Source organism: Neofelis nebulosa, chromosome 18 (genome assembly GCF_028018385.1).
Source record: "Neofelis nebulosa isolate mNeoNeb1 chromosome 18, mNeoNeb1.pri, whole genome shotgun sequence".
Lineage (NCBI taxonomy): Eukaryota > Metazoa > Chordata > Mammalia > Carnivora > Felidae > Neofelis > Neofelis nebulosa.
Genome location: NC_080799.1, coordinates 8,900,594 through 8,925,615, shown reverse-complemented (window position 1 = coordinate 8,925,615; position 25,022 = coordinate 8,900,594). Strand labels below are relative to the sequence as shown.

General features: G+C 45.1%; 1 protein-coding gene across 1 annotated transcript in view; it reads right to left on the bottom strand.

The window, feature by feature from the left end:
• Positions 1-25,022, bottom strand: part of PRKRIP1 (PRKR interacting protein 1) — a 32,377-nt gene that overhangs the window by 2,999 nt on the left and 4,356 nt on the right. The window contains exons 4-5 of the mRNA XM_058710934.1: positions 19,957-20,042; positions 18,366-18,433 (exon numbers count right to left, since the gene is read on the bottom strand). Of these exons, the coding sequence (XP_058566917.1) occupies positions 18,366-18,433; positions 19,957-20,042 (154 nt within the window). The remainder of the gene's footprint in view (positions 1-18,365; positions 18,434-19,956; positions 20,043-25,022) is intronic.

Genomic DNA, 25,022 nt, shown 5'->3' with positions numbered 1-25,022 from the left:
CCATACTGTCTTGATGATTACAGCTTTGTAATACAGCTTGAAGTCTGCCTCACTGCTTTTTATATGCCCCCCCCCCCCCCCCCCCCCCCGCCGCCCAGGTCTGTCAACATGGCAGGGCAATGTCCCCGGCCAGCCCTTTAGCATTTAACACCAGGCTGACAATGCTCCTGTGGAGGTCTCAAGCTCTCACTACAGTCCACAAAAGGATTCGAAAACTCTGTAGCAGAAGGCTCTGCCCACAACAAACAGGCCAGCTTCCCGGCTCTTCCCACAGACCCAGAAACCTTCTCTCTTGACACTCCACGCGCAGCTCTGAATTCCAGTGCTTCCCCGGCACGACTGCCGGTACCCACAGTGCAGCTGAGCTGGCCGACAGCAGAGCAGAGAGACAACTTATTCCCAACTCCTCCTCCTCCTCTCTCCTCTCCGCGGGAGCAGGGCAGTGGGCGAGAGCTGGAACAGCAGAGCCAGAGCCACCAAAGCAGCCGGGTCCTCCAGCCCCTTGCGGGCACAGTGGGCTCCCCGGGCCCGCCTACGGACCTCCTCCCTGCAGACGCTCAGGAGCTCAGTCCAGCACCCCCAGAGCACAAGGCACCCAGAGCTTTGCTACGCTGTCATCACCGCATCAGACGGAGAGCTTCAAGGCAGGAGGTGTGGAGTGCCCAGGACACAGCACAGCCTACGATTCACCCGCACACCCTGGGACGTGACACTAAAGAGCACTCACGGCAGTGGGTGGAAACCTCTCAGATTTAACGACTTTCGGGTATTCCTCCTCCTCCTCAACCTCCTGCCAAAAGTACAAACAGTGAGCACTGAACACCTCTCCACGCAGCGCCTTGCTTCACTCTAACAGAAGTCTCTGGACAAGTCCCACGCCAAGAGATCCAGTTCACGGGTGAGGAACGGGGTTCAGAGAGATTAAGTAGCTGCTACTCAACGTGTCATAATCGGTAAGACCCAGGCCTCTAACCTGACTGATTCTCTAGGACTCGGCCTACCTTGCATGCGCAAGTGCACAGGGAAACTGAGGCAAAAGCATAACGAGAAGGAGACAGGAGTGAGGTGAGCACACTGAGTGGATAAGCAGGGTGTGGTCTGTGCACACGGGAATACCAGTCAGCCTTAGAAAGGGACATCGTGACGCCTGACAGACACCACGTGGAGAAAACTTGAGGACACGACACGAAGTGAAATAAGCCGGAGAGAAAGATACCTCTGGGTCCTCTTCTGTGAGGTGCTCAGAGTAGTCCAATTCTCAGAGACGAGAGTAAATGGGCGGTGCCAGGGGCTGGCAGGAGGGAGAAGGGGGAGTCAGGGCTGAATAGAGTTCCCGTTTCACAAGATGAAGAGTTCTGGAGACGGATGGCGGCACCAAGAGAAAGTACTTACCACCACTGAACTGGTTAAGATGGTAAATGTTAAGGGGCGCCTGGGTGGCTCAGTTGGTTAAGCATCTGACTTCGGCGCAGGTCACGATCTCACGGTTTGTGAGTTCGAGTCCTACACTGGGTGAGCTTGGGCCCTGCTTCTCTCTCTCTGCCCCTCGTGGGGTTCTCTCTCTCTCTCCACCCTCACTCACTTGCACACTCTCTCCCAAAAAAAAAAAAAAAAAAGGTAAATGTTATTTCACCACAGTTAAAAAAAAAAAAGAGAGAGGGAGAGACGCATACCATGGAAAGACAATGAAAAGCTAGAGATGGACTGAAAACCCGGCTCTGAGCCCCAGATGCTACCCCTCAGCTCTCTGAGCACAGCACTCAACGGAAAAGGACGTTATTTCTATGGCACACGGCGTGATGCCTACAAGACCTTGGGCACTTGGTCTCCACCCTGAAGAACAAGGAGGCAGAGTCTTTGCCACTTGTAGCCCATTCCCCACGTACCAGCTGGGAGTCCTGCTCTAGAACGTGGGCTCCAACGCGGAGCCCATATTCTGTCCGTCTCAAGGCTCTCTAAGAACCACCAACCACCCCTGCACAGGTCTGAACACAGGACAGGAGCACAGGATTTGATCTTCCACTCTGATCTTTTTTTTTTTACAAATTTCTATTTAAACCTATTTTATTTCTACTATTTATTTTTTTAAAGTTATTTTAAGAGAGTGAGCGAGAGACAGCGCACATATGCAGGAGGGACAGAGAGACAGAGAAAGAGAGAATCCCAAGCAGGCTCTGTGCTGTCAGTGTGGAGCCCAACTCGGGGCTCGATCTCACTACCTGTTGAGTTCATGACCTGAGCTGAAATCAAGAGTTAGATGCTCAACCAAGTGAGCCATCCAGGTGTCCCTTCAACTCTGATCTTGAAGAAACCATGAAACGCTGACTAACCTGGGTGTTTGTGCAATGGGTGTTTTGGAAGCCTGAGATGCTAACAAGAAGAGGAGGGCTCGAATCATCCCTTGTGATGGAAAAACTCCTGAAAATGTGGTACCTCACCTAATAGTAAACACAACTGATTCCTACGTGTGGGAAACATGTCAGGGCCTAGAAGCATTGCTCTCAAAGAGGAGAAACCTAGGAGTCTGGTGCACATTCGAGTCCTTTGGTAATTCAATAAAATTATTTCACTCGCGGGGCGCCTGGGTGGCGCAGTCGGTTAAGCGTCCGACTTCAGCCAGGTCACGATCTCGCGGTCCGTGAGTTCGAGCCCCACGTCAGGCTCTGGGCTGATGGCTCGGAGCCTGGAGCCTGTTTCCGATTCTGTGTCTCCCTCTCTCTCTGCCCCTCCCCCGTTCATGCTCTGTCTCTCTCTGTCCCAAAAATAAATAAAAAACGTTAAAAAAAAAAAATTTTAAATGAAAAAAAAAAAATATTTCACTCGCTCCGTCTTTCAACATAGTAAAGAAATAAAAAACGAAGTGCTCATTACTACTGTGTTTAGTAACTAGGACCTAAGAATTCAGAAAGATGCTGTCCCAAATGAAAACGAGACACCACAACACACACCCCAGAATGGCTCAATTATGCAAACTGATGCTACCAATTGCTGGCGAGGATGTGCAGCATTGGCAGCTCTCACTTGCTGGAGGGACGGCGACATGGAACAGCTGTTCTGCAGACCGTCCGTCAGTTTCTTATGCGGCTACACGCGCTTATCATGTGACCCAGCAATCACCTCCTAGGGACACAGTCAACTGACCTGGAAACACATCCACACAAAAGTCACACAGAAGTGTTTGTAGAGGTTTTCATCACGATCACCAGAAACAGAAGGCCACCAAGATGTCCTTTAATAGACGAATGGACAAAGAAACCATGGTGTATCCGTACGACGGAATGGTGGAATACTATTCCACAATAAAAAGGAATGAGCTATAGAGCCGGGCCAAAGCATGGATGGATCTTAAACGTATTTCTCTGAGTGAAAGAAGCCAGTCTGAGAAGGCTACGTGCTGCGGGACCCCGGCTATCTGGTACTGTGGAACACGGTGAAGAGATCGAGGCTGCCAGGGACTGCGGGTGGCAGGAGGCTGGAGAGGTGAAGCACAGGGGATTCTTTTTAAGGCAGTGAAGCTATTCCGTGTGATACTGTAATAGTGAACACATGACGTCGTGCCTTCGTCAAAACTCACAGAACTTCACAGCACAAAGAATCAATCTTAACGTGTGCAAATGTAAAGAGTTATTTAGGATGTCAAGGATCCCAGGATGAATGCAAAAAGTGGCACATGAATCCAACTGTATAACAAATGGAGGAAACAACCTGTGTGAAGGGGGTGGGGTGCCGCCCCGATGTACTTTGGGATACGGCGGTGTCTGTAAGACCAAAGGCAAAGGAACTGTGCGTAACACTGCAACAGCTGATAAAAGTTGTGTTGCACGGGTAACGGGTTACCAATTCTGAGCCACGATCCACGTCCATCGGAACTGAACAACTGAATAACCGAACGGTAGGTAGTAGGGGCCAGGTTACTCACTGTCAAAAGTGGGAGGTTATAGGAAAACAAGTGAGAAGGCTGGAATGATCCATGTGGCAATGAATTAGGGTTGGAGACATCGAGATAAACTCACCTTGAGTGAAATACAGATTAATACGGATGGTTATATATAGAAATAACTATAAAAATGCACTTATACACTGGTCAGTACACGTGCACTTTTCCTTGGCCTACAAACAACCACACCCCAGTAGCGAAGAGCACACCGAACCCCCAGATCTCGGTTTGTACTACCATTCCCCAATAAAACAAACCAAGACTCCTCAGAGAAATGGCTGCTTCTAGGTCTGGGGCAGGAAATACACAAGGTAAGTCTGGAATAGCTTGTAGTGCCAGGAAGGAAGGAACGAAGGAAGGAAAGGAAGGAAAGGAAGGAAAGGAAAGGAAAGGAAGGAAAGGAAAGGAAAGGAAGGAAAGGAAAGGAAAGGAAAGGAAAGGAAAGGAAAGGAAAGGAAAGGAAAGGAAAGGAAAGGAAAGGAAAGGAAAGGGAAGGGAAGGGAAGGGAAGGGAAGGGAGGAAAGGGAGGAAAGGGAGGAAAGGGAGGAAAGGGAGGAAAGGGAGGAAAGGAAGGAAAGGAAGGAAAGGAAGGAAAGGAAGGAAAGGAAGGAAAGGAAGGAAAGGAAGGAAAGGAAGGAAAGGAAGGAAAGGAAGGAAAGGAAAGAAGGAAACCCCACCTAAATCCCACAATAACAGGAGTATGTAAAAGGGACACAGGAGCCAAAGCAAAGTGCCCCCAATGGCCAAAGCTGTAACAATTTGAGTAACAAAAGAAATAAAGTGGTACCGGATTTGACCTAAAGTATAAAATAAATATCCACAAGTCCATATTGATATAAATAGACAAACAGGGGAGAAGAGACAAATCTGTGAAGGATTTCCAATAATTCATGTAGCATTCCCACCCACACAGAGAGGGTGCATAATCCCCCATTCCATACGTGCGGGCTGCACATAGTGACTTCTTCCCAAAATGTACAGTGTGGGAAGGAGGGAAAAGGAGTAAATTTACAGTAGGCAATCCTGACAAGCACTGCCTCAGCCAGGTGATCAAGGTCAACACATCAATAGTGCCAGTCATCTTGACAGTATACAGCCTTGACATGATGTCATTAAGAATGGAACTTTACCTCTTTGGCCTTCCTCCCCAAAATAAGTAACTCCAGTCTCATCATGAGAAAAATATCAGACCAATCCCAATCGAGGGACACTCTACAGGACACCAGACCCTCAAAACTCTCAAAGGCAAAAAACAAGCAAAGTCTGAGAAACTGTGACTGAATGTAACGTGATATCCTGGATGGGATTCTGGAACAAGAAAAAGGCATTAGAGGTGAAAACTAAAGAAGTCTGAATAAAGTATGGACTTTAGCTAATATATCTATCAATAATTGGTTCATTAATTGTGACAAAGGAACGGTTAACTTCAGATGTTAATAACAAAGGAAGCTGAGTATATGGAAATCCTTTGTACTATTTTTGCACTTTTTCTGTAAATCTAAAACCATGTTAAAAAGTTCTTATTAAAAAAAAAAAAGGACACTGTACCACATTCATGGAACTGAGATTACAGCTGAATAGTGTTGGGAGGGACAATTTCTTCTGCCCTTCAAGGTCCCTCTAGCTGGATTAAGAATCAAATTGACATGGGACAGTAATAGGAGAAAATCAAATTTAGTTTTGTATGTATGGGGAATCCAGACAGATACAAAATTCCAAGAACACACAACATGAAGGCTTGAGTGACATCCTGAGCATAGGAGAGGGCAGGAGCCTGAGGATACAAAGAGGCGGAAAACCGTTAGCAGGAAGGTAATAGGAGATGTTTGGAAAACAAAGGTTGTCCTACTGTGCAGATAATTTCTTAGGTAATGAGGAATCTCTATTAATAGCTCTCTTCCTGACAGAGCAGGTGGTTGAGGGGGGAGGTAAAGAGCTTTTCCTGAATCTGCTAGGTTTTGGTTGCTTTTAACTTATGAAAACTAGTAACAGGAAACCTCACCAAAATGGAGTTGAGGGGTTTTGGCAGGGGGAGGTCTCACACCCTACCATTTGAGGTCAGCTGCAGACCCAACAGGGAGAGATGGGCTTGACTTTGCACGTGGTTACTACTCTTCTATCCCAGGCAGAGGAAGAAATGCTTTACTGTGTATCCCCCCAAAAGCCCAGCCACTGAGAAGCCACCATACTTTGAATTCTCAGTTTATTCCACTGGACTTCCGGTTTGTAACGGCCTTCCCAACTTACTCCTGTCCTCTTTAAAAAAGCATTACCTCGCCTTTGTTCCCCAGACTTGCCTATGGTTTTTTGCAGCTTGCCTGCCCCGACTGCGGTTCTTTTCTATTTCCAAATAACCCCCTTTTGGCTGCTAACATAACTAGCAATTTTTTTAAAATGTTTTTATTTATTTTTGAGACAGAGAGAGACAGAGCATGGGCAGGGGAGGGGCAGAGAGAGAGGGAGACACAGAATCTGAAGCAGGCTCCAGGTTCTGAGCTGTCAGCCGAGAGCCCAACGCAGGGCGCAAACTCATGGACTGTGAGATCATGGCCTGAGCTGAAGTCAGACGCTCAACCACCTGAGCCACCCAGGTGCCCCAGATTACTAGCAATTTTTATTTTTAAGGTTAACAAACTCAAAATAATGTTCCTGCCAACATGGCCCATCTTGGGACAGACTGATCCTGGCTCCTTCAATAGACAACTACATTACAGGATTTAGCAGATTCTATAAACCGAGTAAGCATGTGCAGCACCCTCTGGGAGCAAGGTGGAGGGGACAGTTTGGTTAGGTTGAGGAGGGAGGTTAGGTAAGGCTTTACAAAGAGAGAAAACATGGCAAGAGGAAGGTGGGGGATGACTACAAGCCCTTCAGGCAGAGGGGGGTTCAGGGGGCGGGAAAAAGGAAAGAGCGCAGAGTCCAGAGCGCATGAAGTGAGGTGAAGAACAGAGGCGTACACCTGGCGAGGGCAGAGAACCACTGGAAGGGAGTGGCCAGACCCAACTGGTGGAGAGGCTGGAAAGGAAGAGCTGGGAACGTGGGAGCTGCTGACTAGATCTCAAGCAGGGTCACCTCATGGGTAAACACAGAACGTGGAGCCGCATCACCTGGGGTCAAATCCTGCCCTGTCCCCTCCCTCCCTTCGGCTCTGTGGGTGCCAGCACTGTTTGGTGCCTAAGGTCCCTCAACTGTAAACTGGGGATAACACAGTGCCTGTCTCTCAGGGTCGTCGGGAGGATCATGTTAATATTCACAAAGCTCGTACAGCTGGGGGTACATAATAAATTTTCAATAAACGTTAGCTATTGTAATTTTTTTTAAGTAAACTCTACCCCCAGGGCTTGAACTCATGACTCTGAGATCAAGAGTCACATGCTCTACCGACGAAGCCAGCCAGGTGCCCCTGGTATTACATAATGTTAAAAAAGAAAAAAGAAGCCCAAAATTGAGTCATTTGCCGCCCCCCCCCCACGACAGCAAACAAGACTTAATGACAGTTTCAACCTATGCCAGGAATGTGACTTTTAAACAGTGGACCTGAAATTTCCAGATCTACACGGGAGAGGTCATCTGAATGATAAAAACCCTGCCATTCCCTTTTGCCCTCCCCACAAAGATTTCCCAGCTTGAAACAATCCTTTCTTTTCTTTCGCTTGTATCTTCTTGCCTGACCCTCCTTCCAATAAAAACCTTCCATTTTGTACACCTCCTGGGGGCATCTCTCCACTTGCTAAATGGGATGGTGTCAGTTTCATGAATTGCTTAAAATTAAGCCAATTTGATCCTCAAATTTACTCAGATGAATTTTGTTTGAAGTCACATTCTTATCCATGTGGAGGAACATAAAACTTTTTTTTAGTTTATTTATTTATTTTGAGAGAGACAGAGCAAGCAGGGGAGAGACAGGGAGAGAAGGAGAGACAGAATCCCAGGCAGGCTCTGCACTGTCAGCACAGAGCCCCAATGCGAAGCTCGAACTCACAAACCATGAGATCGTGCCCTGAGCCAAAAGCAACAGGCAGACACTTAGCTGACTGAGCCACCCAGGTGCCCCTGGAGGAACAATTTTTTAAAAGCCAGCGCTGGCAAGGATATGGCAGAAGTGTGCCCCACTGCATCCTGTAGATGACAGTAACAACTGGAACTACTCCTTTGGAAAGTAGCGTATTTCAAGAGGCACGGAATCTTTTTATATCCTATGATCTAGTAATTCCCACTGCTAGAAATGTATCTTAAGGAAATAAACCTTATAAAGGGGGAAGGGAGACAGGTATATAATAGTCGCTAACGTGTCTTCTAAAGAAGACACAAACCAAATCAAGCTAATGTCTAACAAAAGGGAAAAAGGTTAGATGTATCATAGCATGCCAACTGCTGGATGTCATCAGTCACTGAAAAAATTAGGAAGGACTGGAAATTCTCACAATATTAAATAAAATAAGCAAAACAGAAAACTGTTCATACACTGTAACTACATACAAATGACACGTGCATGTGGCAAGAGACTAAAGCAAAAGAACAGAAAGAGGCTTTACTAGGATAACATTTGAGCTGTTTCCATTAGTGCTATACTATTGTTTACATAACATTGTAAAATCCAGGAATCTGACTTTATTCACATATTTTAGGAATACTAAGTAAATGCCACTGAGTGTAACTGAAACGGATACTTTCTATTTTTATTTTTTACTTAAAATTTTTTTTAATTTTAGTTTTTTAATTTTTTTTTTTACATTTTATTTATTTTTGAGAGAGAGAGAAAGAGAGAGAAAGAGAGAGAAAGAGAGAGAAAGAGAGAGAGCGCGCACAAGTGGGGGAGGGGCAGAGAGAGAGGGAGACACAGAATCCCAAGCAGGCTCCAGTTTCCAAGCTGTCAGCACAGAGCCTGACACGGGGCTCAAACCCACAAACCATGAGATCATGACCTGAGCCGAAGTCAGATGCTCAACCGACTGAGCCACCCAGGTGCCCCAACTTTTTAAAGTTTATTGGTCTTTGTGATCTCTGTACCCAACATGGGGCTTGAACTCATGACCCCGAGGTCAAGAGCCACAGGCTCTTCTGACTGAGCCAGCCAGTGCCCCAAAACTAGTATTAACTTTTTAAAAGAACAAATGAAAGAACAGACTAGGAAAAAAAAAAAAATCCTTCCTTGTACTACTGAATTGTAAGGATGTGGGAAAATATTTATGAGACAATGTTATGTGATAAAATTAGAATAACTATAAATATAGCATTTATATAAATGCATTTATATAATATACACTTAAAAACTGGGATTAAAAAACATGTCATTACAGTGTTAAAGTCACTATTTTCAGTAAGGATTAAAGTTTTTTTTGTGTGTGTGTTTTCTTAATGTTTATTGATTTTTTGAGAGACAGACAGAGCGTGAGTGGGGGAGGGGCAGAGAGAGAGAGGGAGACACAGAATCCCAAGCAGGCTCCAGGCTCTGAGCTGTCAGCACAGAGCCCGATGTGGGGCTCAAACTCAAACCCCAAGATCATGACCTGAGACAAAGTCGGAGACTCAACCAACTGAGCCACCCAGGAGCCCTAGGATTAAAGTTTTGACTTTATTCTTTTCTGCATATTCCAAAAATTTTTATTTTTTTAAAGTTATTTATTTTGAAATCCAGAGACAGTGTGAGCAGGGGAGGGGCAGAGAAAGAAAGAAAGAAAGAAAGAAAGAAAGAAAGAAAGAAAGAAAGAAAGAAAGAAAGAAAGAAAGAAAGAAAGAAAGAGAGAATCCCAAGCAGGCTCTGCACTGTCAGCACAGAGCCCGATGTGGGGGAACTCACAAAATTGTGAGATCATGACCTGAGCCAAAACTGAGAGTCACACGCTTCAATGACGAAGCGACCCAGGCCCCCAGATTTCTTTTTTGTAATCAACTGATTAATTTTGAGAAAGAGAGAGCGAGTGAGTGAGCGCAAGTGGCAGGGCTCGAGCTCACAAACCTTGAGATCATGAACTGTCTGCATATTCCAAAAATTTCTAAAATGACCATATATTATCTTTATTCTCAAAAGACACAAACAATACGAATAGTTTCTCAACATAGCACGTATAAGAATTTTGGCACTGAAACAAACAGTTCAATCCAAAACATATATTGAGTTCCTTCTGAACACACCAGTTGACGTGAGTGTTGACCGGGGCAATTTTGTCCCCCCTTCCCCACTGGCAATGTCTGGAGACCTTTTTTTTTTTTTTTTTTTTTAAGTTTTACTTATTTTCAAGAGACAGCGTGTGGGGGAGAGGCAGACAGAGACAGGGAGACAGAGAATCCCAAGCAGGCTCCACACTGGCAGTGCAGAGCCTGATGTGGGGCCTGAACTCACAAACCGTGAGACCATGAACTGAGCCAAAATCAAGAGTTGGATGCTTAACCGACTCAGCCACCCAGGCGCCCCAGTCTGGAGACCTTTTTGATTGTCAGTAACCTAGGTAACAGTGGGTCCTACTGGCCTCTAGCAGGTAGAGTTAAACATCCCACAGTGAACAGGATATAGCCCCTCCCAGCAAAGAATTCTTCAGCCCAAAATGTCGATAGCAGGATAGCACAGAGGATGAGAAACTGCTCTTGACATACCTAACAACAAATCACCTGAGGCCACCCTGGGTTTCTTTGATAGGGAGGCCTATGTCAGGACAAGTAACATTGGTGTTAGAACACATCGTTTCAGGAGTTCAAGGTTTCAAAAATCCAGATTGGCTTAATGCCATCCCGTGGTGTTGTTCAGACTGCACTACAGGGTGTCTTCACTGAGTTACTGGACCGGCAAGGACAACGAACGGGGAGATTTCCTCGTGAACAACAGAATGGAACTCGTGGCCAGCTGTCCCTTGCTGCTTTTTAGAAGGGCCTAAAAAGCTGGAACGATTTCAGTCCAAGCCCATCAAGAACCCAGCAGTGCACAGAAGCCACCTTGTGGCACAACTCGGTATCACCACATTAAGTTTCTATTCATTTCAATCAGACAACAAGATCTATTTTGTCTTTCACAATATGAAAAATAAAGAAGGAAACTGAGAAGGCACAGTAAAAGGCACACACACCGTCTTTATGACCAGCACTCTATCCTGCTCACTGGTACCAAGCACACACAACCATGTATTATTACTGATCACTGTTTAGTACGTACAGGTGCTAACTTCACAATTAAGCATAAGAGCAGGGCCCATGAATCTGAACAATGATTTTCAAATTTGTTGGTCTGCAGCCCATAGCTGACACAGAATCTGAAAGAAAATTTCACAAATACTTAACCAGAGTGTGATGCACTCTGACAATTTCTAGTCTGTTCTATTGATGTCTGGAAAAATGACAGCTGCAGCCTCAAAACTAACTGCATGACTTAGCGAGTGAAGATCACACCCTCGGCTTGAGAAAACACCGTGCTACTGTGGTGTGACTCCGGGATGTGGCATTATGACAAACATCTGTTTTGTTTTGTTTTTTTTTTTTAAATTTTTTTTTTTTAATGTTTATTTATTTTTGAGACAGAGAGAGACAGAGCATGAATGGGGGAGGGGCAGAGAGAGAGGGAGACACAGAATCGGAAGCAGGCTCCAGGCTCTGAGCCATCAGCCCAGAGCCTGATGCGGGGCTCGAACTCACGAACCGTGAGATCGCGACCTGAGCTGAAGTCGGACGCTCAACCAACTGGGCCACCCAGGCGCCCCAACATGTTTTTTTGATAGAACTGAACTTTAAGACAGGCGGAGACCCAGGGAGAGGGCACAAGGCTGCTGTAAAGAAGCTGGAGGCTCCAGATGAAATCTCCCCCAAAACACTAAAGCCTGCTGTACGATCTCAAATACACTTCATAGCCTCGGGCAAATTAAAGAAAGGCGACAGAAAACTGTACGGTCAGGTGCACCAAATGTCTAGAAGAGGTTAGAAAAGGAGGATTCAAGAGGCCCCAGCTCTGTGATGGTGCCACTGGTCTCCTTCAATTACAGAACCGATTACTAAAAAGTTTATATGCCATTCCAAAGACCCAATACAGGTTCGTTCATTAAGTGCAAACTAACACCTGTTTCTTGTTCTGAAAGAGTTTTTAGACTCACTGGTGAGGGACCACCCCACGCCCCCAAATATAGTAATTACAGCAAGGCATTTGGCAAAGTTATCCAACTACAGAATTTTAGATCGAGAAAGAGCTTATCAGTTATAAGCTAAAAAAGAAATTTCAAATAAGAGAACCCAGATATTTGAGGTCAGGGTGAGCTAACTTTAGAACTTACCTCTACTATACTCACTCCATGATCTCATATTACCACTTAGTTTCTTATGCCATGTCTGTTGGTAAGAGGAAAGAACAGGGAGTCTGGTTGATTTCTTAGTGGGAGAATTAACTCCACACTAAGAGTTTTAACAAACCAGTTCCTGCCAGCCTACAAGGAGGAACTCTCCTGTGGATGTTAAAGGGCTCTGGCCCCCACCCAGGCTCAGTCTGGTTCAACATTTTTATCGGTGACAAGGGAATTATGTTTATCAAATCTGCCTATGACAACATCAGAAAGACATGGTAGGCAACATGCTGATTTCAGGATATGAATTCAAAAGGATTTTGGAACCTGAATCAACAGAGCCGAGAGCACCAAGTTAAAATGCAAAAGAGCTAAAGTCCCATGTTTGAATTAAAAACAAAACAAAACAAAAAACAAATAGAAGGTTCCAGGTAAGATAAAGCAAGCACACGGACTCCTCCTCTCCACTGAATATAGTGACAGGACCTGGACAGAATGATGGACTCTTGAGAAGCAAGCAGACTGCAGAAGAAGACCAGCCTACAAAGTGCCACTGGAACGGTTTTGAATTCCTAGGGTTTTTCCCCACTCCAGTATCCCTCAGTCCAGACTCAGATGTTCAACATGCAGAAGTGAAGCCTGGGCGCAGACAGAACACAAGAAACCCTCCGCTTGTAGTCTGAGGAGTAAGAAAGGGCGTTCCCGATGCTCAGAGTAAGGGAAATTCTGTGCTTCTTTGTTCTCCATTCTCTCACACCCTAGCTCCCAGGCCGCTCTGCCAGAGTCACAGCGGCAACACCAACTGCGGCGGCAACGGGGGCCTGCTGGCACAAACACTTCAAAAGAGGGGAGCCTTTCTCTCCCATCAGAGGAGCTGTGGGTCCTAAGAGAGCTGGGCAAGCCTGCCACTTTCCCCCTCCGCCCTGGATGCAGGGGCAACTGGAGGAAGGACGTACCAGAGTGGTAACTAAAGCCCCGGCTTTCTGCCTGGAGTTCTGAAAAGGAGAGTCCTAGGGATCTGGAGAGTACAGGAGCAGTCACGGAGAAAAAGATTAGAACCTCCCGAATCCCTGGGCTCACGCTGACAAGCACACATATGGATGTGGCCCTAGTCATCATACCAAATGCTCCGAGAACCCAACCGACACTGGAGCCACAACCACAACCTACAGAAGGCTGGCGAGAACCAGGCTGCCTGCCTGCTAAAATAAGTATCAACAAGACCAAAGCCTCATGATAGAATATTCAAAATGCCCAGGATACAGTAGATAGTTACTTGACATATGAAAAATCAGGAAAATCTCGACTTGCACGGGGAAAGACAATCAACAAATGCCAATGCTAAGATGACTTAGATGCTGGAGTAACCAAATACTTTAAAGCAGTTGCTTGGAAATCTTTCTGGGAAGAGTGAACACTCACTCTCGAAATGAACGGAAAGAGAGAAAACTGCAGCAAATAGAAGGCATATAAAGAAGAACCTACTGGAAATTTCAGGACTTTTCTGAAAAAACACAGTAACTGAGATAAAAAAAATCCATTGGAAAGGATCAACAGCAGAATAGATGGCATAGGAAAGAGATAGTTTGAAGTCAGATCAGTAGGAATTATCCAATAGGAAGACCAGAAACAAAAACGATTGAATAAAAATTTTTCCAAAAAAAAATTTTTTTTAATTTAATTTACATCCAAGTTTGTCAGCATATAGTGCAACAATGATTTCAAAGGTAGATTCCTTAATGCCCCTTCCCCATTTAGTCCATCCCCCCTCCCACAACCCCTCCAGTAACCCTCTGTTTGTTCTCCATATTCAAGAGTCTCTCAGGTTTTGTCCCCCTCCCTGTTTTTATATTCTTTTTGCTTCCAAAATTTTTCCAAATTTGACAAAAGACAAACAGGCCTACAGATTGGAGTAGCTCAGTGAAATCCAAACAGGATTAAACCAAAGAAATCCATATGCAGACCCATCATAATCAAACTGTTGACATCGAAAGACAGAAATATTAAAAGCAGCCAGATAAAAATAATGATAGAACAATCTCAATAGTTATAAAATTTTCATCAGAAACCATGCAGGCCAGAGAAAGTGGCATGGTATTTCTAAAGTGCTGGAAGAAAAAACTGCCAACCCCCAATTTTTTTTTAAGTTCATCTATTTGAAAGAGGGGCAGGGGGAGAGACTGAGAGTGAGTAAGCGAGTGCAGGCAGGGGAGGGGCAGAGAGAGAGAGCAGGCTCTGCAATGACAGTGCGGAGCTCAAACAGTGAGATCGTGACCCAATGTGGGGCTCGAACTCACAGTGAGATCATAACCTAAGCCAAAATCAAGAGTCAGACACTTAACCGAATGAGCCACCAAGGTGCTCCCCAAATTTTATATCTAGTGAGAATGTCCTTCAGGAACAAAGGTGATATAAAGACAGCCTCATATGAAGAAAAGCAAAGAAAATTCATAGCCAGCAGACCTCTTCTAACCAAATGACTGAAGGAAGTTCTTCAGACAGAAAGGAAATGATGCCAGAGGTAAGCTTGGAACATCACGGACAAAGGAGGAACAACAGAAATCTAACTATCTGGTTACTATTACTGTTCTAGACAATTCTCCTCCTGATCTTCAAAATGTACCGGATGAATGAAAACAAAAATAACATTATCCACTAGGGTTTTCAATGTATGTAGATGTAATACTTAAGACAACCACAACATAAAAGGTCAAGAGACCTATATGGTGACAAGTTTCTACATTCCACTTAAATACTGATTCTAAGTAGACTGTGAAAGGAGTACATATATAGCAAGCTGCAGAGGAACAACTAAAAAGCTAGAAAGAGGGATATAGTTAAAAACACAATACATTAAAGTGAGATAAAAAAAAATGTTCAAATACAAAAGACAGAGAAAAAGAAACAGAGAAATACAGAAGGAACAACAGAAAAACCCCCAAATAAAATGGTAGCGCTAAAATCCAAACATACCAATATAAAAAGGTAGAGACTCTAAGAATGGGGGGAAAAAAAAACCCATGACTCAAACATCTGATATCTACATGAAACATATTTATTCAGAAGAAAAATTTTTTAAGTTTATTAGTGCATTTTATTTTTATTTAAAAAAAAATTTTTTTTTTAACGTTTATTATTTTTGAGACAGAGAGAGACAGAGCATGAACGGGGGAGGGGCAGAGAGAGAGGGAGACACAGAATCGGAAGCAGGCTCCAGGCTCTGAGCCATCAGCCCAGAGCCCGACGCGGGGCTCAAACTCACGGACTGTGAGATCGTGACCTGAGCTGAAGTCGGACGCTTAACCGACTGAGCCACCCAGGCGCCCCAGTGCATTTTATTTTTAAATGTTTATTTTTGAGAGAGACAGAGGCATGCGCACAAACAGGGGACAGGCGGAGAGAGAAAGGGAGACGTAGAATCTGAAGCAGTCTCCAGGCTCTGAGCTGCCAGCACAGAGCCTGACACAGGGCACGAACCCACAAACTGTGAGATCATGACCTGAGCTGAAGTCAAACACCCAACTGACCGAGCCACCCAGGTGCCCCCAAGAAACATTTCAAATATAGGCAGGGAAAAGTCTAAAGGGATGGAAGCACTTTCAGAATGGCAGAGTAAGGATCTCTAAAAATCTGCTCCTCCATAAAAATAATTAAGAACATCAACAATTGTCAAAACCAACTTTTTCAGAACTCTGGAAACGTTCCTTGGATTGTTCAAGAAAAATGGCTGAACCTTGGTAAGTACAGCAAGTTCTGTGGCATTCTAACGTCTCTCTCTCACCATATCCAAGGTAGCCCCTCATCACCACAGCGGTTGTGGAAACCAACCGCCTGGCAGCCACTGGAGGAAGTAAACTGTTGGACGGTCCTCAGAAGTTCCATACTCAGAGCACTGTCCCTATGTGAGCTGTCTAGCTGCTCCCCAGAAAACTTCCACTCCCAAGGCTTATCTTCATTCAACCTTAGTGCAAACAGCCCTTTCTCAAGGGTGGTCGTCAAAAACAACCAGTGGCAACTGTTGAACATTGCAGCTGCCTAAAGTATTAACAGTTGGAGCAATCAAGAAATCCATCAAAACCTGAGGAAAAGTTGGGACTTTAGACAGCCACGTGCAGAGCTGTGTACCTAAGAAAGACAAGTGATGGTCCTAATCTCACCTCTGGCTGACCTTGAAGCTCTGTGCAAGGAGGGCACGAAGGCTAAAGCAAATTGTGAACCGCCTGCCAAAACGTTGAAGGCATGTTCCTACAGATACATAGAGCCCCTCGGCAAAGGCTGTGAGACTTGGAAGTTCAAAGAAATCTCTACTCTTCAGCTGACCACTAAGCTAACAAAGCAGACTCAATAAAGAATGCAGGCTTTACAAAACTAGCTCAGGAAATTCACTAAACACTAAATAATAGCAATGACAACACAAAGAAAACATAAATCACCTAGAGCCAAGGACCTTTCTATATCCTGATGTCATGGGTCCAAGTTACAATACCTCCTTCGATATAACATGAGACTGGCTCGGGGTGCCTAGGTGGCTCAGTTGGTTCAGTGTCCGACTCTTGATTTTGGCTCAGGTCATGATCCCAGGGTCATGGGATCGAGCCCTGCATCAGGCTTTACACTGAGTGTGACGCCTGTTTGGGATTCTCTCTCCTTTCTCTCCCCTACTCACACATGCGCTTGCTCCCTCTAAAATAAATAAAACCAAAAACCAAAAACCATGAGATTGGCTCCTGTGCCCAGTCCTCCAGCCCTTGGATCAAGTACTGGATGTTCCTGTGTGGGGGGAGGAAGAGGGCTGGGAAAGTAATGAGGTGGTTTCTTTCAGGGATGAGATCCTAGCAATCATATTTCAGTGTTATAAAAGAAATGATTCTAAGAAATGGGGAGGAAGAGTCTAAGACTATACCATACAGAGGGTGTCACGCAGTATATTTGCAAACCATAAGGAAACTGATCCTGGAAGGGACCGATCATATTTAGTGTGTCAGTGAAAGTCTGACTTTATCTTAAGACCAAAACTCACAACCGTCTAACCAGGAACCATGCCTAGTCAATCAGGGAACAACCACCAATTCAGTAATGTATATGCACTTGTCGTTTTTTGGTCTCTTAGCATCTTTGGTCCTTTCCATCTGAGGCCCCTCTTTCCCGGGTTCTCAGCTCAGGGGCTCTCAGGGGAGCGGCTGGCACCTCTGGCCAGGTGGAGTGCTCAGAGGTGGACAGGACTGGTAGCACTGTGGGACACTGACACGTGACTCACCCCTATTCCTCCTCGTTAACAAAATCTCATCCCAGTCCGGGGTGGCAATGTAGCCGGCTCCCAGGGATAAATCATGACAGGTTAAACACGGTCACAACAGTTCGGTTTTCTATTCGTCTAGCCTAATAGCAGCAAGGGATGGCAAGGTGACCAGTGAAATATAAAATGCCATCTGTTGGGCACTTCTGGGGGATCTTCTGCACTTCTGTTAAAATACCAGCATCCCCTGCACTTCTCTCCCCTTTGGACACAGGTATGATGCCAGGAGCCACAGCAGCCATCTCACACCCACAAAGTAAAGGCCAAGAGAAGTGCAGGGGATACTGGGCCTGCCACTCCTGAGCTGCTGAACCACAAGAGGCTGCCATCTACCACCAGATTTCTTATTAAGTGAGAGAAATGAACTCTTCTTTGTTTAACTACTGCTAGTTTTCTGGTTTTTTTTTTTTTTTTTTTTTTTTATAGCCCAAAGCATTCTTAACTGACTTGCCAAGCGACTTCATCAGGGCCAAAAAAACACAAAAAGCACTTTTGCGAGGGACATCCCCTCAGTCTTTCCTACTGGACGAGAATGAGGCATGGTGCAGCCCCAGGTACCCCACAACCACAGGGAGGACATGCACCTGCCTGAGGACAAGGAGCCAGGGGACAGAGGGAGACAAAGAAGGCCAGTAACATCACGGAGCTCATTTACTAGCCATCCCTGAAGGGAGGTCTGTCCTGACTTAATGCCAGTCAGCATCTTTCTTTTTGCTGACACCAGTTTAACATCCTGACACTTGCAATTAAATGCGTCCTAACTCATGGAAGGAAGTCCTCGTGTCTTCAGTGGCCAGCCAACCAGCTCCAAACTCTAAATTTCACTCCTGATAGGTGAGAAAGGTCCCAACCAAGAAAAGCAGGTGCCACTCACCTTCTTTCTGTTTCTTCTGTTCAAGTTTCATCTTCTTTGCCAATAATTTCTTCTCTTTTAACTTCTGGCTACAAATATAAAATAAATCTATTAATTCCCCCGCTACCTTACTATGTATTTTAGAAAATAAACAGCTACTTATGGAATGTTTAAAGACCTTACAATTACACAAACACTACAATAATGAAATGGAAGAAATACTTTCTCATGATTCTGCTACTCCAACACCATCAACATTATCAAGCTGTTTTCTTCTTGAATCAAAATGAAACAACCTTTCAGAGTCTTGAGGTGATTAAAACAATCTCAGAAATATTGGACAGATTTTTCATTCCAAGATGTTTAGGGACTGTTTTGATTTATTTATTTTTATTTATTTTTTTAGGTGACATTTCGTTGCAGCCATCAGCAAAGGTCAGATTTCCGAAGCTGGTGAAGGCTGGGCAGCATTTCCATGTGAAATGTTACAGCTTTACAGGTTTTGTTTCTTATTTAATTCTACATGCAGAAACTGGAACATGATAAAAGAAAAAATACAAAACAGAAAAAAAGATGTAATCAAGTTGTAGCATACAGATGTGCTCTTTAACTACCTTTACTATGCCTATTGGAAAGCAAATGAAAAAGAACTACCCCAATACACGAACAGATTGCCAGAAACAGACTAAGAATTAAGGACCGTTCAGGAGCCCCTGCGTGGCTCAGCTGGTCAAGCGTCTGACTCTTGATTTTGGCACAGGTCATGATCTCATGGTTAGTGAGTTCGAGCCCCACGTTGGGCTCTGTACTGACAGTGTGGAGCCTGCTTGGGATTCCCTCACCCCTTCTCTTTCTGCCCCTACCCTGCTCGTGCTCTCTGTCTCAAAATAAATAAATACACTTAAATAAGTAAATGAATAAATAAGAATTAAGGACTGTTTTCAGAATCCTGCTCAGCTCTTTAAAGGTCGAGGGAGTATTTATTAAAACACACACACACATGCAGTCTACACGCTCACACGATGTCACTGAGGGAGGTCACACACCCTAATTTAAGGAACAAGCTAAGGGAACCTTACTCGCAGCATATTGTTAAACTTGGTGTTAAAATACAGAAAGGGGGGCGCCTGGGTGGCGCAGTCGGTTAAGCGTCCGACTTCAGCCAGGTCACGATCTCGCGGTCTGTGAGTTCGAGCCCCGCGTCAGGCTCTGGGCTGATGGCTCGGAGCCTGGAGCCTGTTTCCGATTCTGTGTCTCCCTCTCTCTCTGCCCCTCCCCCGTTCATGCTCTGTCTCTCTCTGTCCCAAAAATAAATTAAAAACGTTGAAAAAAAAAAAAAATACAGAAAGGAAGGAGACCCAGAAATCCACGTGAGCACCAAAGTGCTGACCTGAGCTATGGAGAATATGTACGGGGGAAGGGGGATGCAGTGGTAGTTAAGTGACCTAATCTCTTCTCAGTTATTGGAAGGAAGGCCATTCCTCCACTGGGTAACACCTAAGACCTTGACAGGTCATAAGGTGAACTTCTGCCCGCAAGGATGACTCATTCCCCAGCTTTCACGTTTCTGCCTTTAAGTGTCATCGGTTAGGAGAAGCCACAAAGCCCTTACCGCTTTTTTCGGCGCTTTGCTGTCTGCTCTTCTGCAGCGATTTTATTTCTTTCCAGTCTCTTCTGAAACTCTGCATCCAATCTTTGCTGTGAAAAAACACGTCATTTAGACACACTCTGGGCTGGGTATGGGAACTCTGGAAGTCGCAGCACTGGGGGTGCCATAGGCACATGCGGGTCTCTGGGGCCACTGTAACCATTAAGAGGGTGCCCCCAGTATCTGGCTCTCCGATGGTGAAAGTTACTTCGTTCCGCAGGGTGGCAGTCATACACAAAACATGAGCGCACGAGAAGGTGCACACTGTGTATTCCCTGAAGGCAGAGGAAGAATTACCGGCTACGTAGCCAGGGCCTTGGCTAGTGTGACATTGTGATTTACAGTAAGAAACGTACACAGCTGACCTTTGAACAACACAGGTTTGAACTGTGCGGGTCCACCTACATGCGGATTTTTTCGATAAATACAGTCCAGTACTGTATTTTCTCTTCCTCGGGATTTTAACATTCTTTTCTCTAGCTTACTTTATTATAAGAATACAGTATATGATACACGTAACCAAATATATGTTAACTGACTATATTATCAGGCTTTGGGTCAATAGTTAAGGCTATTAGAGTTTTAGGAAAGTCAAAAGTTATATACAGATTTTTTTACTGCATGGTGGAGGGGTTGGTGCCCCTAATCACCTGCTAAGAGTCAACTGTATTTGGTCTTCATCCATTACTTCTGGAACGTGGCTCCAAAAGCTCCTATAAATTTCCTATTCAAGAGCCACAGGGGCACCTTTTATTATAATACTTAATTATGTTCCCAGTTTCTGAAATAGCTCCCAAGAGAAAGGTGAAATGGTGTCTTTTTTTTAATAACAAGTCCCTTTTCAAACACAGGAGTTTAAGTTAACGAGTGAGTTCTGGAAAGCCCTTAAGGAGCAGGGCTGGTCACCAGGGTAACTTTCAGCCCCACCTCCTGTGCTCCAGGGAGGGAGAGGAGCTGCAGGCTGAACTAACTGCCAAATGCCAATGATGTGATCAATTGTGCCTTAGTAGTAATGCCTCCAAACCCCCAAAAAGATGGGGTTCAGATGGTTTCCGAGTTGGTGAACATGTGGAGGGGCTGGGAGGGGACAGAAGCTCTGTGACCCCTTCTTCCACCTGGCTTCTCCTGAGTTCTGTGAGTCCCTCTGAGCAACTTAATTGAACCTGAGGAGGGAGTGGTGGGAGACCTCTAATCCACAGCCAGTCGGTCAGAAGGACAGGGGACAACACCTGGGCCTGGGACTGGCCTTTGAGGTGGTTGGGGGCGGGGAGGCAGTCTCATGGGACTGAGCCCGTTGGACATGTGGCATTGGACGTTCTTGCCTGGTGGATGGCATCAGGATTGAGTTAAACTGTAGGATGCTCAGCTAGCGTCACAGCATTGCTTGGTGTGAGAGAAATCCCCACATACTTGGTGACCAGAAGTGTCAGAAGAGGAGCAGAGAACTTAGAGTAGAGGAGACACACAGGGGCACGTTTTTTCCTTACGGTGACCTGGGCTCATCAGATGGAACAGCCAGAGAGGGGGAACCATGGGGTTTTCAAGTCTTAATGATGACAGTCATCAGGTGACTGATTCCACAGCAAGACAACACCCAGTGCCATCACTGCGACTAAGCACATACATGTGTCACACAGGAATACGTGAGTATACACACATCCATACAAAGCCAACCCTTGCCCTTGTTGGCTAATAATTCCCTTCATAGCAGCTCCCTGTCTCTGAGCCTTCGTTTTCTCACCTATAAAATGGGGAAAAGACCAATTCCTCTCTCCCAGAGCCTTTAGAAAGGATAACATACGATAACCTACTAGAAAGCACTTGTAAACCACAAAGATACAATGATCTAAAATGCCGTCTCTGAGGCGCGTAGGTGGCTCAGTCAGTTAAGTGTCCAACTCCGGTGCAGGTCATGATCTCACAGTTCGTGAGTTTGAGCCCCGCATCGGGTTCTGTGCTGACAGCTCCGAGCCTGGAGGCCTGCTTCGGAGTCTGTGTGTCTCTCTCTCTGCCCCTTCCCCACTTGCACTCTCTCTCCCTCTCAAAAAATTAAATTAAATTTAAAAAAATAACAAAATGCCATCTCGTTCTTCTAGTCAAAGCCTTAAAGGTCAACAGAGTAAACAAGGGGCCAGCAGAGGACAAGGTGGCTTCAACCCCTCTGTTGGCCTGCACTGCCAGGGCTGTGTGGCTCTGCTTAGAGTGACGCAGAAACTCTCTGAGAGCAGAGATCATGAAGTAAGAGGAGTCAGGACGCCTGGCTGGCTCACTCCGAAGAACGTGCAACTCTGGATCTCGGAGTGGCGAGTTCTAGCCCCCCGCTGGGTACAGAGATCACTAAAAAAAATAAAATAAATAAAACAGGGTACCTGGGTGGCTTAGTCAGTCGAGCGTCTGACTCCTGATTTCGGCCCAGGGTTGTGGGATGGAGCCCCGAGTTGGGCTCCGCGCTGAGCACGAAGCCTGCTTAAGATTCTCTCCCTCTCCCCACACTGGGCCCTCTCCCCCACTCACACTCTAAAATAGAAAGTAAAAAATAATAAATAAGTAAATAAGAAAAAAAAGAGAGAAGGGTCTCCTTTCAAGGAACCCAGTTCCGATTAGAGCACCAGGAAGCAAACGACTTAAAAGGAAAAGCATGTGGTCTGTTCACAGCTGGACCGTAAACTCACTCTGCTGCCGGAGCAGCTGCAGCCAACAAGTGACCCACCGGAGCCCCGCCGGGCCTGGCAGGACTTGAGCTCACCACGAGCGGCGCCACGAGCCCTTCCAGTGGCGACGCCCTGTTAGTCACCGTGAAAGGTGGGGACACCCTCGCCTCTTTGTTTCTTCTAACCTCAGAGCCTGTCTTTCGCCGTGTGAAATAAGAACCTGCGTGTCTGTGTGGACTCAAGGTCTGTGAAACATTTTTCTGTATTTTCCCTGGGTCTTTAATCGATGTATAAAACCCAGACTAGCTGACGGCAGTTGAGCCAACAGCCTGCTCTCTTTCCTTTCCTCTAAAGTAGTTTCAGTATGTAAAGTAGTTTCAAAATGAAGCTAAAGTAGCTTCAGATAGTTTCTACATAGAGTTCTATTTATTCTTGGTAGTGGAAAACCCACTTCAGTGACCAGGTAGAGGTGTGACCAGCCACCAGAAACTGCCCCCTAGAATCGAGAATGCCATATCCAGACGACGGCAGTAGCTGGAGAAGAACCACCAACAGCTGGGGGCCAAGAGAGACGCAGGACAAGCAAACAGCAGGTGAAAACCACCACGGCAATGATTCCCTTCTGTTCCAAAGTCATAAAGGTATTTTTCAAAGTCAATTTTTGGCCATTCCAGTAAATTTTAAATCTCCATAGTTTCTTCTGTATCATATCTATCCCTTTAATAATTTCCCTGGCATTTTATGTTGGAAAATTTCCAACATAGAAAAGTTGAAGGAATCATACAGTCCGTATACCCACCACTAAATCCTACAGACATTTTGCTACTTGCTTTAGCACATGCCTGTCCACCTATCTATCCCTCTATCCTTCCATCAATCCATCCTATTTCTTTTTAACACATTTCAAAGTAAGTTGCAGACACCAGGACTTTTCACCTCTAAAGATTTCAGCATGCATATCATCAACTAGAGTTTAATATTTGTTAACGGTTTTTCTGTTTTCTTCCACTTAAGGTAATACATACAACAAAATGATCAAATCTAGAGTGTACAATGTAATCACACCAGAAAGTTCCCTCGTACCTTTTCTTATCCAACTCTCAAAAACAACTATTCTGATTTTTAAAAAATGTTTATTTTGACAGAGCGAGAGAGCTCAAGAGAGAGCTCGAGAGAATCCCAAGCAGCCTCTGCTGTTAGCATAGAGTCAGGTGCGGGGCTTGAACCCACAAACCGTTGAGACCACGACCTGAGTGGAAATCAAGAGTCGGACGCTTAACCAACTAAGTCACCCAGGAGCCCCTGATTTTTTTTTTTTTTTTTTTACATACATTAGTTTTTCCTCTTGTAAAACTTCATATAAATGGAATTTTACAGTGTGGTCTCTTTTATGCAAGGCTTCTTTCACTCAGCATATGTTTTAAGAATCATCCACACTGTTGCATATATCAGTTTATTCCTTTTTATTGCTAAGTAGTATTCTATTTTTGTGAATGATTTTTTTTTTTTTTTAACTTTTATTTATTTTTGAGACAGAGAGAGACAGAGCATGAATGGGGGAGAGTCAGAGAGAGGGAGACACAGAATCTGAAACAGGCTCCGGGCTCTGAGCTGTCAGCACAGGGGCCGGATGCGGGGCTCGAACTCACGGACCGCGAGATCGTGACCTGAGCCGAAGTCGGTGCTCAACCAACTGAGCCAGCCAGGTGCCCCGTGAATGATTATTTTAATGTTTGTTTGTTTTTGAGAGACAGAGCATGAGCTAGGGACAGGCAGAGACAGAGGGAGACACAGAGTCTGAAACAGGCTCCTGACTCTGAGCTGTCAGCGCAGAGCCTGATGCAGGGCTAGAACTCACAAACTGTGAGATCATGACCTGCATCGAAGTTGGACGCTTAACCAACTGAGCCACCCAGGTACCCCTTGTGAATGATTATTTTAAATTTTTAAAGCATTTTATTTCCTTTATATAGGAAGAAGTTCTACAGTGAGTTAATTTTTTTTTAAGCAAATTATTGGAAAATCACACGCTGTTGCCCAAAGTGGTTTCCTCCTTTATAAAAAGCAAATAAGGGATACCTGGGTGGCTCAGTCAGTTAAGTGTCTGACTCTATCTCAGCTTAGGTCTTCATCTCAAGGTGGTGACTTCACAATACAAATACATATCATTTTAAAGCATGTGAATCTCTAAAACACACAAACGTATTCCATGAAAAAATGGGCACCATAGTCAGAGTGAGGAAAAGGTCTTACATTGCATGTTGTAAGATTAAGAATGAGAGGCAATCTCTCATGCATGTTAAAAGGAGAAATCAGGGGCGCCTGGGTGGCTCAGTCGGTTGGGCGTCTGACTTCGGCTCGGGCCATGATCTCGCGGTT